Source organism: Solanum pennellii, chromosome 7, assembly GCF_001406875.1.
Source record: "Solanum pennellii chromosome 7, SPENNV200".
NCBI classification, from domain to species: Eukaryota; Viridiplantae; Streptophyta; class Magnoliopsida; order Solanales; family Solanaceae; genus Solanum; species Solanum pennellii.
In genome coordinates this window covers 66,792,479-66,811,217 of record NC_028643.1, presented here as the reverse complement: position 1 = coordinate 66,811,217, position 18,739 = coordinate 66,792,479, and the positions used below count along the sequence as shown (strand labels likewise).

The 18,739-nt window shown below is 35.1% G+C and overlaps 2 protein-coding genes and 3 pseudogenes across 6 annotated transcripts; 2 read left to right on the top strand and 3 right to left on the bottom strand.

The window, feature by feature from the left end:
* Positions 1-1,040: 1,040 nt before the first annotated feature.
* On the top strand, positions 1,041-1,657 carry LOC114078030 (annotated as a pseudogene).
* Positions 1,658-1,994: 337 nt separating this feature from the next.
* On the bottom strand, positions 1,995-3,577 carry LOC107025185 (annotated as a pseudogene).
* Positions 3,578-3,701: 124 nt separating this feature from the next.
* Positions 3,702-4,492, bottom strand: LOC114078095 (annotated as a pseudogene).
* A 4,621-nt stretch (positions 4,493-9,113) lies between these two features.
* On the bottom strand, positions 9,114-14,542 carry LOC107025965 (RNA pseudouridine synthase 3, mitochondrial). Of its 5 annotated transcripts, none has more exons than XM_027918286.1 (12): positions 14,375-14,542; positions 14,150-14,186; positions 13,764-14,023; positions 12,578-12,924; positions 11,706-11,768; positions 11,382-11,540; positions 11,154-11,201; positions 10,985-11,065; positions 10,669-10,785; positions 10,397-10,498; positions 10,158-10,316; positions 9,114-9,619 (listed from the first exon to the last, which is right to left on the bottom strand). In XM_027918286.1, the coding sequence occupies exons 4-12, from the start codon at positions 12,902-12,904 to the stop codon at positions 9,248-9,250; spliced, it is 1,428 nt and encodes a 475-aa protein (XP_027774087.1). In that variant the 5' UTR covers positions 12,905-12,924; positions 13,764-14,023; positions 14,150-14,186; positions 14,375-14,542; the 3' UTR covers positions 9,114-9,247. The 5 variants fall into 5 exon arrangements, with proteins under 5 accessions (XP_027774087.1, XP_027774088.1, XP_015082264.1 ...); XM_027918287.1 differs by having other exon boundaries at positions 13,957-14,023; XM_015226778.2 differs by lacking the exon at positions 14,150-14,186.
* Positions 14,543-14,664: 122 nt separating this feature from the next.
* LOC107025964 lies at positions 14,665-18,739 on the top strand. Its single transcript, XM_015226776.2, has 4 exons — positions 14,665-14,993; positions 16,174-16,398; positions 16,575-17,141; positions 17,253-18,739. The coding sequence occupies exons 1-4, from the start codon at positions 14,751-14,753 to the stop codon at positions 18,474-18,476; spliced, it is 2,259 nt and encodes a 752-aa protein (XP_015082262.1). The 5' UTR covers positions 14,665-14,750; the 3' UTR covers positions 18,477-18,739.

Sequence of the window (18,739 nt, the reverse complement as noted above, 5' to 3'; positions counted from 1 at the left end):
ATAGTGACGGTTGAATGTTTGTAGTTGCCTTTGCTGAATTCTTTAGCGATGAAGTCAATATCCATCTAATGGTTTCTGAACTGACTACCTTCTCACAAGATATGCAACACTATTGTATAAGTACGATCTCGATAAGGTCAAGGTGGGATATGTTAGCGATAGCGATGATCCACTAAAGCTGAAAAGTTATTCCACTCCACAACAACAAGATGACTTGGTTCATATAGATTAGTGATGATGTACCAATTCACAGACAACTTTTGATGTTTATTGGTTTTAAGATACATTAACTAATATTTTGGAGGATTTATTATTTTTCAAAGTACATTTTCTCAAGTTTTACAGTTTTTTATAACAAAATTGTTATTTTGAATATAATATTGGATATTGTTAGTATCTTGTTACGTTTTGTCTTTAATAAGTATTTTATACATCATATATTATTTGATACAAAATATCAAAAATTATGTATATGATACACAACTATAAGTATTTTATACAACATATATTTTATACTCTATTAATTGTAATATAGAGTATATTACAATTAATATATAATTGATACTATATTATTAGCAGATACAAGATTTTTCAAAACTTTATTATGTATATGATACACGATTATTTTTTATAGGGATAATACTCAATTACCCACCTAGCCTATACTCAAAATCCCTGAGGCACACCTTATCTTTGATGAGGTCCTATTACTCCCTCCAACTTTTCTTTAAGTAATTAATTACCACTTTCGTACCTACGTGGCAATACACGTGAATTCACCTATGTAGGGCGCGTGAGTGAAGATTTTAGCAGTTAGCCACGTGTCAAAGTACTTTGAAAAAAATTTAAAAATAAATATTAATGTTTCTCTCTAAAGCAGTTGTCTTCATCTTTTGAAAAAAAACCCCATTTTCAATGTTCTTCATTTTTAAAGAAGCTCCATTATCATTCAAGTTAAATAGCTCCTTGATTTGAAAAGGTAAAGTAAAATTTAATATATTCTTTACATCTTTTTATGTCGGTTATTAATTCTTATTTTTTTTGACAATGTTTATAAAGTTAGGGTTATGACAAAATTCGAGTTGAATAAGTTGTGTATGGATGAGAACGATTCAATGTTTAACGCGGAAGTGCGATGCAAGCATGGAATCAAAAGCAAATGCAGACGTCTTGGTCAAATCGCAATCCCGGAAGACGATTTTGGTCTTGTCCTCACTATGAGGCCACAAACTATAATTTCTTTAGATGGAGAGACACGGAGAGAGTTGATGAAAAATCTCGTTTTATCCTTCCGAAATTGGTGAATAGGATTAACGAGTTAGAAAAAAATTATGAGCGTGTGAAGGTGCAACTGGAACAGCTTGATAATTCCAACATTGAACAGTCAAAACTAGAGAAAATTCATTTGGATAAAGGTGAAAGTCTTCAAAATCGTTATGAAAATCTGAACATCAATTCAAAGGAGAAGGTTGACAACGTAAAAGAAATGGGTGAATTGAAAGTCAAGAAGAAGATGAAAGGGATGAAAATGAAGAAAACAAATAAAGGCTGTTGTTTTGGCAAATTCCTTTGTTGTGTGATGATTTATTTTGTTGTTGTATTTGTTAGTTTTCTAACCCAAGTTGGTAGGTATAAGGATCATATGAAATTGCCATAATTTTGTGTGGTAACGAAACCTTTATTTGCTCTATTGTAATGTAAAATTAAATTTGTTTGTGTTTGAAGCTGTCTTAATTCTCTATTTGCCATATTGATATGTTTGTGTTGGAAGTTGCAAAATGAAGTAAAGCAAGAGGTATTAATCATTCTTAAGAGCAAATTTTAAGTACAAAGTTGATTGTAAAAGAGCCGAGAATTAGTCACAGCGCATAGGTGCCCAGAATTTCATTGCTTAAGAGCAAATTTTCAGTACAAAATCTAAATGTTCCCAAAATTATACAAGTCACAACGCATACGCAAAACAAAATTTTCACATTGCATAAGTACCTATAATTTCAGTACTATAACAAAAAATAGGAATATTTATTTTTCCTTCAAACATGAAACAAAATAGTACTTATAGTGGCCATAAAAAAAGTACTGATAAAACACCATTGATATCAACATTATAGTTTCCTTGGGTGTCGAGATTGTGAAGAGAAGGAAGCATTTGGGTTTGAAAGCCTTGATTGATCTCTAATTTGCTGGAGCCTTCTAGTTGTGATTGCCTGATTTCCTTTCCACTTCAATCACTTGTCGGTTTGAAACCAACATCCCCAGTTACAATACTTGATCTCAAAACTCTCTTTGGTCCGGCTAATATTGTGCTACTTGGCAGTCCAGGCTACAAAATTTTTAGAGAACTAAGATTATTAGAGAACAAATGTGCAAGTTATTAGAGAATAAACAATATGAATGCATCGCAATACTTACGTTGAAAGTTTTGAAACCATTTTTAGCTTGAAACACACCCATACCAGTGACTCTTGGCCTTTTAAATTGAGTTGTGTTTTCAACACCCTTTTCTTTCCTGGTAGTAGCAGTTTCCTTTGGTGCAACATTTGTGTTCTGATCTACACCCTGTGTTGTACTACCTTGAGAACATGTAAACCAATTTTCAAATGATTACTACCTCTTCCTGCAGTTCCCAATCCCCTACCCCTTCCTCTACCACTCCTGGATATTGATAATACTCCAACACCATTTACACTTGCACTTGCTTAATGTGTTGGTGTCTTGAAGTTGTAGGAGGTGCAGTGGTTCTAGGAGAGGCCCTTGATGCACTTGCACTTGCTGTAGCTCTTGTTGTTCTTGAAGTTGTTGGAGGTGCAATAATTGTAGGTGAATCCCCTGTTGCACTTGCATTTGCACTTGTGTTTTTAGGTCTGCCTCTCCCCCTTTTGGCAACAGGCTCACTCTCAATATTTGTTGATTTCCAATTAGCAAAAAAAATAATATTATATTAATAAGTTGATTACACTTTAAAAGTAAGTGACAAAATATTAATGTACCTTTGGTCTTCCCCTTCCTTTTTTTGAACTTGATGGTTCTTCAACATTTGAAGTAGGGGTAGCTCTCTGTTCCCCGGCAGTAGAACCAACTCCATCACTCCTTCGTAAATGACAACTTCTTTTATTGTGACCTTTAACATGGCAAAGACTACATGTCATAGTTAGTCCTGTTTTAGATAATTTACCAGACACCTTCTTTTCACCAACCTCTTTCCTTCTCAACTTTCTAGGTCTGCCTGGCATTTGTTTTATCACTGGTGGATCAAACAAGAGGAATTTTTTGATTCTGTCCACATTGGCATGTTATTCATAGGTTGTATGAAATGTGAGTAAGTCATCAAGTACCTCTCTTTAGAGTAGCATGGATGAATGAAATCATGTGGGTCATATTGTTTATGCAACATTGCAGCTAAGGCATGTGCACATGGTATACCCTTCAACATCCAAAATCTACAACTACACTCCCTCTTTCTCAAACATACAGTGTGTTGTTTGTATCCATCCAAAACCTCATAGCCAGTTACTCCATTAAACTCAATGTTACATGCCATTGACTTATCAATATTTTGTTCTAATACTTTCATTGCCATTGGAGAGAAATTGCTTATCCAAGAGTTTGGAAATTCACTTAACCTAGCTAACCTATTCATGACCTTAATTCTTATCTCTTCAAGCATAGTAATAATGGTTTTATGCCTTGCAGACAAAATCCAAGCATTAAAGCTTTCACACATATTATTATCTATTGCATCAGACTTGACTTCACAACTAAAATACACCTTACATCAATATTCTTTATCATAGTAAATTAGGTCATCCACTATACCTGTACCTCCAGTACCTAATTTAAACAACTCGTGCAGATTTTCTCTGAATTCAGCTTCAAAAGTACTTCTAGCACACTTCCAGAACTGCTTCTTCCTTTGCAGCCCTCTCCAATTCTTTGACCGATTTGCTAGTATACGCCTAACACACCTTCTTTCCTCACAAGCTGGCGACAACTTCTTTATATCTATATCCAGTCCCTACAAGTTACAACAAACATTAGATAATTAAGTTTAAAAAATAATAAACCAACAGATAATTTAAAACAAGTTTACCTTTTTGCATGTCTGACATAATTGTGAAACTTGTTCCATCTCCTAATCTCAAGTCTTCTTTCAACAGAGAAATAAACCAACTCCAAGTGATTGTGTTCTCATTTTCAACTACAGCCCAAGCAAGTGGAAGCATTTGATTATTGCCATCTTTAGCCATTGCAGTAACCTGCAAACCCCCTTCAAGAAACAACCATCCAGACCAATGCATTTTCTAGCTGACATAAATGTCATCTTGAGTGCAGCAAAACAAATGTAAAATGCCTCAAATACTGGCCTACCAGATTCATTAGCTTCTCCTAGCTTTAGCACACAAGTACTCCCAGGATTAGACCTCAGCAACTCATCCTTAGAATCAAGAATTCTCCCAAATTCCTTAACATGATCACCCATAAGTTCATTCAAAATTTTAGCTCTTGCTCTTCTAGTTGTGGTCTTACCAACATGCACATTATACTTTTTACGGATTAACTCTTGCAACTTGAACACTCTGATATTTGGTTGTTCAATAACTTTCTTTTTAAAACAGTAGCAATAAATGTAGAGTTGCACAAATAATTCCTAGTAGCCTTTTGACATGAATGGACTGGCATGTAAGTCTTAATAACAAAGTTATTAGTCTTCTTGTCCAAACTTGCATATAACAACCATTTGCAATTTACCTTGCAACATCTCACCCTTACTCTATTTGGCTTTTTCACACACTTTTCAATCTGAACCCCTCTTTGAATTGCATACTTAGTGACTACCAATCTAAACTCTTTTACACTTTCAAAAACCATATCCAATTGCCACACAATCTTCTTAATGTTGGGATCAAATCTGACTCTCTCTATGGTATGTTTTTTCCTTTTTGTGTTAGGCAGTTTCAACTTCATTTTTTCACCTTCCTCTAGACAACTATCATCTGTGTCAGTTTCAAAACTACAAGCATCAGAACCTGCATAATATGGTTCATCACCCCTCAACCTTCCTTCTAAAGTACATCTATTGATAGCTGTATCATCAAACCCAATATCTGCTCCAGCATTACCACATGCTACTTCTTCAGTATCTGCAGGAATTTTTTCCCTTCTTTTTCTCCTCCTCAGAAAAGATCTTAGTTGAATTAACTCCTCATGAACATCACTTCCATATTGATCATCTTCAAGTATTTCACTATCTTCAGAATCATCACTCTCTTCAGTCGACTCATCAGATACTTTTACAGAGTATTCACTATCTTCAGAATCTGATGGATCACTATTTGGAGCTGTTGGGTTTGAAGTAGAAGGAATATTTGAGGTAGTATTTATAGTTATATCTATCCCATTAAAAGCAACCTCACCTACTTCATTATATCCACTAGCCTCAGTGGTCCCAACTTTATTAAAAGTTGAACCAGATTCCTCACCAGGCATGTGGACATATACTTCCAAAACAGACCCACTTTGCAAACAATTACACATTGCTAAGAGAATATCATCATTGTCAATATCTCCTAAGGCCGGACACTAAATTTGCAATTTGGGCTATACCCTAGTTTTTTAATGTAGTCTTTAATCTCAAAATATGATATTGTACCCACATCAATATCATAATATTCATTCACTAACCCACCCACATATCTTGCTTTATCACCTTCATACAATAAGGCCCCACCATGATACAACTTTAAAGTAATGAATGTAAACCCACTAATACCTATATGCATAAATATAACAATAATTAAGTAAAAGTTGCTAATAGAATATAATAATTGACTAAAAAAAACACATACCCAAATAGTTATAAAAACAATTCAAGTTGAAGAAAACTCATACCTAACCCCACACATACAGAACACAATACCCCACATAAACAACACAATACACGACATATCTTTATCTTCTTACAATTAGGTATATAACCCCACACAGACACAACACAACACCCAACATATATTTTCTTCTTAGGATAATGTTATTTAACTTTAACCCCACACCCACACAGACACAACACAACACCCAACATGAAGTTACTTTATTGTAACCCAGAATATAAGATAACACAACACAACACCCAACTCGTCTTTATCTTCTTGCATGTTTCATATTATAACAACATAACTCACACAACTATAATACCACCCAACCAACCCACACTCAAAACACGGTTCATATAAATGTATGAATAACAAGTTACATACCCCATAACAACAAAGGTGACAGTATGAATATATGAATAACATCAACCCTAAAAATATGAAATTTGATATCTAACAGAACCATAACATAAACCCTAAAAATAAGCTTAATGTTATATTTCACTCAAAATCGAAATCAATATTTAACAACATATCATAACCCCTACAAAATCTAAGCATAACAATAACAAAAAATAAAATAAATGAAGAAAAAACTTACCTTTGAACTCAACTCAACCACGATTCTTGCTGAATGAAATCGATCCACACTTTCACGATTGAAATCGATCCACACATGCAGCACTGAAACAAAAACTAACTATCAAAATCCAACATCGAAAATCAACTATCAGTTTGAAATCAAATTTCTAACCTTTGTTGATTTTTTGAAACCAAGCTAAACTTTCCCTCTTTTTTTCCTTGTTCCTTTATCTTCTTTTTGGTAAAGTAATTTTGAAAACGTAAATGGCCAGCTTTTTCGAATTTGGGAAGTGTAAAAGTAGCTGATAGTCACTTTTTAGAAAGCTGCAAAAGTGGGGTCCGGCGCGTGTTGAATAAACCGATCAATCTTTCTGATTATTATTGTCACATAGGTACGAAAGTGCTAATTAATTACTTAAAAAAAAAGTTGGAGGGGGTAATAGGACCTCATCAAAGATAATGTGTGTCTCAGGGATTTTGAGTATAGGCTAGGGGGGGTAATTGAGTATTATCCCTTTTTTATATAACAAAATTTTTATGTTATAAATTTGGTACGAATGACTACAGTTGATACTATATTATAAGCTGACATAAATTTACCAAATAATATATTATGTATATGATACACAATTATTATTTATCTTGCTTCCAATAGCACAAATTGATGTGTATAAGTTGATAAAAATTTGCCAAAAAAGTATATTCAGTATGTGATACACAATTATTATTTATCATGCTTTCAACATCACAAATAGATGTGTCTCACAAAATTAAGTCTGCTACTATATATTTACAATTGTTCCAATTCTATAAATTTATAATATATTTAGTATCTTTTAACATCATGTTTCTTGTCCTATACACATCAGAACTCTTAGCCGGTACATTTAAAATACTTGATACACTATTATCCAATACAAAAAAATTTAAAGAATTAAGTATCAAATTCATCATATTAAACAAATCAATGCAATGAAATAGTATTTTCAGTACTTATTAGCAGTTACATATACATTAATTACTTAACCAATACGACGTATATTTTAAAAGTAATATTATATCAAACACAAAACAATACACAATATGTATACCGAATTCACTTTATCAAAAATTAATAATAAAAAGACTGAACAACATAACATTACAATTTATTGAATCGAAAATTAGTAAGCTAAAATTACTTTTTAATGTAAACATTTATAACAGAAAAAGAAATGTTATAATTTGAAAATTATTAGATCTGAAAAAATAAAGTACTCCAAAAGAAGTATTGATCAAGATTCTTTTGGGAAGAAAGTACAAGTTCTTCGATTGTGGTCTTCTTGTCCACATCGCCTATAACAGTTCACGTTTGATGTTAGTTTTTCATCTGGATTTATCTTCCTTTTTTTCCTGATCTACTAGACATTCTTTTGTATCTTGTTGGCAAGACAATTGCTTTCAAAACACAATTCGAAACTGATCAATCACTTTTGTCCGACATTGATTCCATTGGAACTATATAACACATTAATACATAGATGCAATTGTACCAAATATAAAATAATAATATCTCTTGACACCAAAGATTCAAGAAGCCAAAACAACATCCTAAACCAAAAAAAAAAAGAAAAGAAAAGAAAAAACAATCACAAAAAAGAATCAAACTTTACTGTTTTTCGAAGAAAAATGAGAAGGTTTCACAATTTGAAATTTCAAAAATGCCTAATTCAGTTAGAGGTTTATGAAGACTTATTGATAGAATTGTTAAACGACCGCGTGATTCGTGAGGTTAATTATAATTTCCCTTTTTAATCCCTTTTTTACGCAGTAAACTGATAACAACAATTTAAAAATTTAAGTATCCGTCCGTTTTAATTAAAGTATCAGTTTGCAATATTGTGTATTTGAAATAATATAAAAAAATGGATTTTTGATAATTAGCGAAAGAGTAGGGATAGAAAGTAATTTTTATCTTAGTCTATGTGATTTTGCCTAACATATGACATTGCAAGAAAAGAAAAATTTGAACTATTGCACATGAAATCATCGTGTTGAACTTCTCGACTTTACCTCCAATATGATTACTATTAAACAAAACAAAGTATTTTTCTTCTCACAATCTCTAACATGAAATTATAATTTCTACTAAATATATAAAATATCGATTAAACAATCTTTCACTGCCTAACTCTTTGTAAAAAATAATTTAACTAATATCCACTGCCAATGAAAGTCTATTTTGCACCGTTAGAATCTTTCAAAGACAAGGAGAAGTTATAAATCATTTTTGACTTATAATATTTACATAATATTATAAAAGCAACTTAAGCTATAATAAGAAGGCTCTCATATTCTTGATTTCGCCCTCAATTTAAGCATTAAAAATGATAATTCAACAACTATCAACACCATTGAAGCAATCAAAAACTATATATATTCAACATCATTCAACATGATAATTCTTTATTCATTTGTCTTTTCCTATTTGAGATTTCCAGATGTATACAATATATTAATTTAATTCAATCTATAAAGTGATATTCTTTTGTTGAATATAATTTTAATCAAAATATCTAAGAAGATGAATTGAATCCTATAATCGCATGAATTTTCTTACCTCAATGGTAGAAGACCTCTTCAAGTTAATACCATCATAAGATGGATCCATCACTAGAAATATATATGAAATAGCTTCTTCCAAAAAATATAGAATATGTACACATTAAACCTCCAATATTAGCTTGAGGAAATAATCAAGTAGAACAACAACAACATAACAAGTAGTAGCTTTTTATTGCTATTACTTGTTATTTTTATATCAAGCAAGAGGACATAAGCTTCCAACTAATTTTCATGGGAGATGGCATCGGTGCTACAAACCGGAGGAGATCTGGTTTTGAGCTATAATCTGAGTGTTTTTTTGTTTTTCGACTGTGAAGCTCAATAAATTTGGCAATATTTGGGAGCACAAGCTCCCTACAATGCAGATGTAACAAAGGGACCTTAGACAAGACACTTCCTTTCTGAACATCCAAACCTTCCGGCCTCTTTAATCTGTAGGGTTTACCTGTTATCGGCTCAACATCTACTCTCGGCATCTGCTTCCATTTGCGATGGACAAACCAACCATACTTGTAGTCGCCCACAATTGGAGTTCCAAGGGCTTCAGCACAATGAACTCGAAGCTGCAAAGTAACAGAAAACAGAATAATTTTTCCCTATTCTCTTCCCTTGCCAACAATTAACAAGCAGAAAGAAAAATATGGCCTTCTCAGTTACAGTTGAGTTGGGCATCCAACACAGAATAGGCGCACACAAAATCTCCAGTAGTAAAGCAGCATCTTCCTCACACTTAATGCTGTCGTTTGTATTGGCTATCCTCACTAGTTGAGATGCTTATAACAGTGGAAAAAACAACATGCTAGACATATTACTCATCATAATTCATTAATACTGATTTATGGAAGCATCTTCATCAGTTCCTCTTGCTCTCATTTTGGGTTCATCAAACAAGTTTTTCTACTTGGACCTACTAATGGTCCTAACTTAGGGACTACATTCAGAAAAAAACTTTATGCATCTTTCCACAACTTACATAACCACAAATTAGAAGAACCACTGGTTTCATAGGGATCGCAACTTAAATGCCGATATGCATCTCTCCACAATTTAAAAGCTGAACTGTTTTTTACAGGGATCATAAAAGGAAAAGGTCCAAGGAACCTGATGTTTTCTACTTGTATGAGGGCGCAACTCAATCCATGAGCATCCATTGATCATTGGACCAAGCAGCCGATATTCGGTAACAGCCTCATCAGAAGCTTCTAATCCCGACTGTTGAGCCAACATGACTCTCTCAGTTCTACCATCATCAAGAAGCACCTGCAATCAATGAACAAGCACAATGAACAGTCATTCTACTTGACCAAAGCCAGCAAATGTAAGAAACAGAAGTGGAACACCTTTGTAAGTGGTGCAGAGATCACGCCTTCCTTCTCCTTGGGGGAACCTATTACCAACGCCCAATACCTCTGATATGTTGACCCACATGCATCATTCCATGCCTGAATGACAGTCAGAGCTTTATGCATCACAAAAAATACTAACTTAACCAGTGAAGTCAAAACAGGTATTCTCACCCACAACAACATACCAACCCTCTCTCCCTTGAAGAGGGAATGAAAGAAAAGCCAAACGAAAAATGAAGATGGTGCATAGGTTGTAGACTAAGTACCTTAGATAGGGACTTGGACTTTTTTGTGTTGCTGAACAATAAATGAAGATGGGAGATACTTTCTTCCGTTCTTCCCATTAAATGAAGGCCACTGCTCTCTCTATCAAGACGATGTACCTTGACAATATATGCAGTAATCACCAAAGCTGAACATAATTCCAAATTAACATCAACAGCTTAAATGTCCAACCACCACAATTGCTTCTTCACCAGCAAAGTAACTCCTATTTTTGACTAAATGCACCAGGATATCTTCAGAAAAATTAGAAGAGATCTTCAACGTTTATTTAATAGCATATTCGCTATGCTTACTTACCAGCCTAGGACCCTCATCATATTCATAAGACAATGCTGCGGCTGCCAAGGCATCCATGCTATTATGCACGGGAAGGTTTCCCTGTAATCAGTCTAATAATCAGAAATGAAAAAAGGGCTGAAGAATGTGCTAGTCAAGATCATGCAATAAAGAACACCTAGAAACAAACCTTTACAGGCAGCTTAGGGGGCTTGTTTAGAACAAGTATGTCGGGATCCTACAATTTGAACAATCAATAAGCTACAGGAAACACGAATAACCTTTGGTGCATAGTTCCACCAAATGAACTTAAGAAGCAGAAAAAGCAACCACAGTAGCTGTGTAATCTTTTATCACCATAAATAGTAGAAATCAAATGTAAAGTTTGCAGAGAAGAATCAAATAAATGAACATATACCTTGTAAAATACAAGCCTTTGCAAGTATGCTATTTCATCAGCATTAGGATACAAAGTGCCACTAGGTATAACATCATATCGTTTTGATATTCTTGTTTCAGCAACAGATATGGGCACATGAATTCTTGCACCAACTTCCATGACCTCGGAATGCTTAATCTGTAAATTCACTCTGGAATTATAAGATAGGGGAATCCACTGGGAGTGTAGGCTTGTAGCACAGGGTCCAAAAACAAATTGAAAAAGCCCCTTGGCTCTTGATGTTTGTATACTTTTAACATCAAAATGAAGTTTATACTGCTAGACTCACACAAGTATCAATACCTTCCTCAACAATCTTGTTTGTCCTTCCTTGCTTGTAAATAACTCATTTAACTCTAACTGCACCTGTAAATAAAGAAAAATAAGATAATTGCTGCTATATTCATATTCATTACAGCAAACTCAAGACAGTATAGCCATTAGACCCTTCAAAAGGGTAAGATAAAGATCATATTTTATCCATAGGAGAAGAGGACCAAACAGATGCACATGTAACAGATTTACTCTACCTTATGAAATAATATATCTCTTCTTGATGTTGTGGTGATAAAATGATATAGTAAAATCAGACCAGATAAGTTAGATACTATTTCCGAGCTAGCCATCAGCACATATAAAGACTAAGAACAAGAAAATTGCAAGTTGACATACTATAGGATGATGAATAATATGTCATTGATCAATGTTCAAATGAAATTGTCATTAGTTATCCAAAAACTGACCCTTGTGACTTGCATGTTGTTTAAGTCTCTCTACATAACACTGTCACAAGCACTATGCTAACATTAAACATGTAGCAACATTTTTTGGTAACAGTAATAACAGTGGTGTCTAGGCCAGTTTGCATGCACCTCGACTATTTTATAAGATACCTGCTAGGCTGCTACCTCCCACCAGCACAAGTACCGGTAACTCTGTCCCAATAAGACCTGTGATTTCTAGGTGATTTCTTTCCATCTAGTGATTAAATCACTTAGTAGTTTATCTCTGTTGGGATTTGAACCCTTACTAGTTGTTGCAGGAATTCCTAGGAGAGGAATGTAATTTAATAAACACAGAAAACGGAACTACCATGCATTGATTAGGTGGAGATTTAATTAAAGAAACATCACAATAACTCACATAGGGGAAGGAATACATATAAGAATACTTACGAGGCCCTTATTAAAATGGGATTGGATGACCGAGCCTGGTATCTCATCAAAGTAGTATTTGATCCAGCTAATGGCAGTAACATGACAAGATGGTTGGTCAGGACCGGTGGCCACTTTCTTTCCTGGCAAAGGACAGCCAGGAAATGGAGGTAAAGACAATAGCTGGCTAGGTTTTACACCATCCTTTTGACGGCCTAAATGTGTAATATTGTTTGACACTCGAATCACAGGTTCACAACGATTTGCTTGTGCAGAATGGCCCACAGATCTAGAAAAGCGCCTGACCAGAAATAGTAAGCAACGACTTTCATCTTTGTTCCACCTCATCACATCCTAGACCTTAGCATCTGGATTATAAGAACATTGAGTTAATCCAGACAAGAAGAAGTAGAACAACCACATGAAAACCAAAGGGATGGGGACAAACAGAAACAAGACACACAGTTATCATGGTTAAAATACTGAGCAGGACAGCCAATTCAATACATAGTAAAGCTGGGGGTGGCACCAAGTATTTAGAAACAATTATACAACTATGCCATAAATCTCAGAACACTTCTGTGGGAACTAATACGCTTTTTCCACCTTGCAACTCCATGCCTTGAGAGTTTTCCTGGTAGAAGCAGGTAATAGCTATATGGTGTCCCAATTTTCTCTACATGTTCAACAAGCCAACCGGACAGCACAACGAACAGCAACTATTTTATACCCAAGAAAAATGTCAAATACTATATTTGCTACTTCTCTAGTTAATTCACTCCCCCACGAGCTCCGTTCCCCCTCCACCAAAACAAAACTAAAAAATTATAACACATTCATGCTCCTGCAGAAATTGGAGAGAGATTATGGCACTGAAAAAATATATTTGCTCTACTACTCATGATAGAAGTTTAAGACACTAAATCCCTTCCTTCAATGGTTATTTTGCATCTGCAACTGTGCAGAACCATAACTATTAACCAAAACCTTGATACCTATGCATGTCTTGACTATTTATATTAACTTGGCAGTGGTTTGCTTGAGAATCTTTACTGACATGATCCACATACTATACTAAAATACATGAAATGGTAAATTCACTAACTATTGGGTAGTAATACAACAGTGTATGATTTATCCACATCTACACAAAGAAATGGAAATAATCAATTGAGATTTGTCCTACATGAAAATATGAGAAGTTCACCTTCTGGGTTGTGCTTCTATAAATGTAACTTCTTTTTATATGAGGTATTGATGGTGCTGTTTGGACCAACTTGCACACACCTCGACTATTTCATCAAGTATTATTACCTCCGGCCAGCATAGTAACAAAAAACACTCTAACTTTATTGAGTATCAATTCAACATTGTAGAACTATTTTGTATCTATATTATACCAAGAATTCTTTGACATGAATACTGCCCTCGAGAATGTGTACAAGGTCTTTGGTTAAAAGTGGTGACCTGAAATTGTAATTCAAAAGGTTTGCTTAGCATAACGAACTCATATCTTCAAAATCAAGAAAAGCCAAAAGATAATGGTTTAATCTCAAGTGTTTAACTTTCAAGAAATACAATAATCCATCTCACCAAAACAAAAAGAAAAACTTAATAGTAGCAATTACAACTGCAAACAAAAATCAAGCAGAAAAAGGTCAGCACAACATTAAAGTTGTACATCTCGTAAAATCAAACAAATGAAATGCTTACAAGCAGCCTATCACCATCATCATTACTTCTCTTTTGGCCATATTCAAATCCATAAGGGAAAAAACCAACTAATAAAAAAACGGAAAAAACAGAGGGGAAACTTACCTGTAAACTGGGCAAGAAAGAGCAGTATAGTTTATGGAGAAAAGACTGTTCTTGAAGACGTGAGGGCATTAAAGAGATAGTTCAACTTTTTATTCACAAATTACAAAAGGCAACAACAGATAAAAATATGTAAATGCCAAAAATATTCAGATTTAGCTCAAGTTTTTTTTGACTTTTAAAAAAAGTACAGCCTGATAAATCATTATTGTAAAAGAATAATAATACTAAAAATAAATGAAAACCCTAAAATGCCCCTAACCCTAGAGTAAACAAAATACAGCTCCACTGTTAAGAGTGTCAGAAGTGTAATTTACACCTTCTTTTTCCTCAACAAAGCGCATTAGGTTTCAGACCAAGGAGCTTGATTGCGTTGCACATGGCGGCACCGGCAGAGATGGTGACGGGCGAAGGAGGCAATGAATCAACGCAGAAAAGTGTAAGGATATATGTTGGTGGTTTAGGCGAAAGTGTGACGGCTGAGGATTTGAAGAAGACATTCTCAACACCACAACTCGGAAAAGTGGAATCTATGGACATTGTTCGAACCAAAGGCCGCAGCTTTGCTTACTTGGATTTACTTCCTTCTTCCGACAAATCCCTACCCAAACTTTTCAGCACGGTATAAACTATAAAGCTTTCCGTATCTCACTTTAATTGTGCGTGCGTACTATGCTAAATTGTCTGTTTTCATTGCATAGATATAAGAATTGGTGCAAATAGCGTAGCATTTCTAGTCTAGGATAAAAGATGAATAACATATAGAATGGTAGCCGGCACCTTAGTTGGAGAAGGAGGTTAAGAACCTGGATAAAGACTCCTAACTTATTTAGTCATGTATGGAAGTTGAGGTGAAAGAATTCCTTAAGCATATTAGAGAGGTTTGGAGTGTAGGAATGCTAGTGTATTTTAGATTTTTTGTGAAGCAAGCAGCCCAACTCTTGTCAGTGAGTGCAGTATCTCATTAGGTGTTCATTACATTTGCACCCTTCCCTTGGGTGCTGCAAGACATTACTGTATGTTGTTTATCTGTGGTGGCCATCGTTCGGCCTTGTAACCATTAGTATCACATAATATCAAAGTGTCTCTTTGTTATTAGCAGTGTTGTGTAAGCCGATCACCTTGTCGTCAATGGCGAGAGGCGAGACGACCCTTCATCGCCTTTTAGCTTTGTGGCGATCTTCAAAAGGCGACGCCATGATGACAAAAGGCAAGAGGCAAGAAAGGCGTCACCTTTTGTATTTTCTTAAAAAAAGAAGCGACCAATTTAGGATTTTAAAAGTTAAAAGGTAATTTTAGGATTTTCGACTAGACTCCTCTGGCAACTAGCCAGGCTTTTCCGGCGACTTCAAAGTCTAACCAATATATATTTCTTCTTCCTCTTTTTCTTTTTCCTTCTTCAGACTTTAAAATCACTTCTACCTTTGTTTTGACTTTTGTTATGTGTTTTTTTTCTCATTCAAGTTATAGACTTTTAGTAAGTACTATCTATTTTCAGTTTTTGAATTGAAATATTTGCTAATATGTTATTGCTTTTGAGATTTTGATTATTTACATATGCAATTACATATTTTAACTTTTGGTATTAATTGATGTCGCACTTTCAAAAGGAGAGCGGCGAGGCGAGCACCTCGCCTCGCCTTATGACGAGGCAGACCCTTGACATCTTTTGCCGTCTAAAACACTGGTTATTAGGATAACTTAATCAATTTGCAGCAAGTGAATGGAGTCTTTCCTTTTAAAATCTACTCCTAAGGTGTCACCTTGATGCTTACTGGTGCTAATCCAATTTTGATCTGCAGTATAATGGATGCATGTGGAAAGGTGGGAGGCTTAGAATAGAGAAGGCAAAGGAACACTTTTTTCTTCGTATGAAACGTGAGTGGGAAGAAGATGCTACACTTGCCACTACTTCGACCCATCTTCCTGTTACTGAAGCTGAAAGGACGGACTCCCTGAAAAGTCAGAAGAAAGGCTCCAAATTGGATGAAGCGCAAATTCGGATTTACTTCCCAAAATTAGGAAAGGTAAAGCATTTTTTCCCTGTGCTTGGTTATGACGTGCTTCTCTTGATTCAATTATTCTTAGATGATGTATGGCGGGGAAGGTGACTGCATGGTTTACATTTGAATGCAATCTCTTTTAGTAAGGCCTATGCTTTTTATTACGTCAAGAATCATGCTTCTGGAATCTCTTTGTGCAGATTAAACCAGTGTCTCTTAGAGGAACTGGCAAGCATAAATACAGTTTTCAGCGAGTGGAAGTTCCTTCCTTACCTATCCATTTTTGTGATTGTGAAGAACACTCTGGTACTACTCATACGGACAAGCAAAAATCACTTTGTAATTATGACTCAAAGGATGGTGGAATGGATGAGAAAGAGCTGAACATTATGAATTCAGTGTTGAACAGAATTTTTGAGAGGGAGAACTATTCTGAGAAAACCCCTAGGGATTTTAAATTATCTAAGAAAGTTCAAAGCTCAAATGGTACAGTTGATCATTTGCAGAATGAAAAGAATCTAGTCAACCAAGAAATGGTAGATGATGATAACCTCATTCTCAATGTGGTGGTTGGTGCAAACGATAGAATGATTATGGTAAAAGATCCAATCCAGGAAGCAATGACAGCTATTCAGGCTAATGAAGATTTTGTTGACCAAGAAATGGATGACGATGATGACAACCTTATTATCAATGTAGTGGCCGGTGCAAAGGATAGAAACACTATGTTCAAAGATCCAACCCTGGAAGCAATTGCAGCTATTCAGGTTCATATTCTGTTATGTTCTATTTTTTATTTTCCCTGCTCATGGTATCAGCATCTTAGTTTACTTTTTTCCTTTTTATGGGTGTCGTGCGAACATAATTCGCTATCCAAGGAATCACGACTTGCTACGGATAAACAAAAGCAAGGAAAGATGATGCCCTCAAACAGAAAGCGTAAAGCACCTTCAGAGGTTAAAGATGGTGAGGCACATACGTTGTTGTCTAAAGCTGAAGCAAAGCAGAGTTTGGAAGTCACACGAGATAGCCAACTATTAAATAGAAGTGCCAAATTGCCAAAGAAGTCTCCATGGAAAGATCTTGTTAGTGCTAGTAGTGGTGCTTCATTCAGTGTATTGGATATTTTGCCGAGTGCTATTCCTGGTAAAGAGATGCAGTCTGGCTCTGATGGTGTTAGTGAGTTCTCTTCCGACGAAAAAGATGAAGTAACAAACGATGAGAAAGTATCAGATCACCTTGAAGAGCCGGATAAAGTTGAATCTGAAGATGAAGTATCAAATGATGAGGAAGTATCAGATCAGCATGAAGAGCTGGATAAAGTTGAATCTGAAGATGAAGTATCAAACAACGAGGAAGTATCAGATCAGCATGAAGAGCTGGATAAAGTTGAATCTGAAGATGAAGTATCAAACGATGAGAAAGTATTTGATCAGCATGAAGAGCTGGATAAAGTTGAATCTGAAGATGAAGTATCAAATGACGAGAAAGCATCAGATCAGCATGAAGAGCTGGATAAAGTTGAATATGAAGAGAAAGTATCAGATCAGCACGAAGAGCTGGATAAAGTTGAATATGAAGAGAAAGTATCAGATCAGCACGAGGAGCTGGATAAAATTGCCACTGACAATAGCCCTGTAGATATTTATGTCAGAGGTGCTGCATGGCGACAAAAATCTTCATGGACAGAATTGGTTCGTGATGCCACTAGAAGTTCTTTCAGCATTTCGCAAATTTTGCCTGGTCTAAGTCTTCCAAAACCAGAGTTGCCAGTGATAGGAGAGACCGGAAAAGCACAAAAATCTAACAGCATGGATAAAAGTGATTCGCAAGATGTTTCTGTTGAGGAGCAGAATAATGTTCATTTCAGTAAAGTGCTTCCAGTGTTGGACAACTATCAGCAGAAAGAAACAAAGAAGAATGAAGCCAGTGCTCCAACCCCCGAAAAGGAACATGTATCTGCATCAAAACAAGCACTTGTAGGAGATACTAACTACAACGAAACTTGTTCTTTCATGAAGAGTGCTGCTTCAATGAAGGAGTGGACGAAAACAAAAGCAGCACTAAGTGGGTCATTCAAGAAGAAGACTAATGAGAAGTAGTGGATACTTCAGAATAGCTTCATGTAAGATATGACGGCTTCAAGTTACATAAACGATCCAATTCCCTTTTCATTTAGGTGCATAATTCTCATTTCAGAATCAGTTGTGCCATTCTTGAATCTGTATTTCTCCATTTTGAAGATTATACATGGACATCCTTCTGTTTGTAGCCCTGTGTTGTAAGGTGGCAGGCTTACTTGCAAAGTTGTAACTGAACATGCTTTGAATTTGAAAACCAGAAAAATTGGTATTGTTAAACACAA

What these genes read in the sequence shown, in the direction of transcription:
- LOC107025965 (XM_027918286.1), bottom strand. Translation starts at nt 12,904, where the DNA reads ATGAGGTGGAACAAAGATGAAAGTCGTTGCTTACTATTTCTGGTCAGG. An exon ending in CCCATTTTAATAAGGGCCTC is followed by an intron (nt 11,769 to 12,577) that starts GTAAGTATTCTT and finishes CTTTATTTACAG; the next exon opens with GTGCAGTTAGAGTTAAATGA. An exon ending in AAAGGCTTGTATTTTACAAG is followed by an intron (nt 11,202 to 11,381) that starts GTATATGTTCAT and finishes TTCAAATTGTAG; the next exon opens with GATCCCGACATACTTGTTCT.
- LOC107025964 (XM_015226776.2), top strand. Translation starts at nt 14,751, where the DNA reads ATGGCGGCACCGGCAGAGATGGTGACGGGCGAAGGAGGCAATGAATCA. An exon ending in TACCCAAACTTTTCAGCACG is followed by an intron (nt 14,994 to 16,173) that starts GTATAAACTATA and finishes TTTGATCTGCAG; the next exon opens with TATAATGGATGCATGTGGAA. An exon ending in ACTTCCCAAAATTAGGAAAG is followed by an intron (nt 16,399 to 16,574) that starts GTAAAGCATTTT and finishes CTCTTTGTGCAG; the next exon opens with ATTAAACCAGTGTCTCTTAG.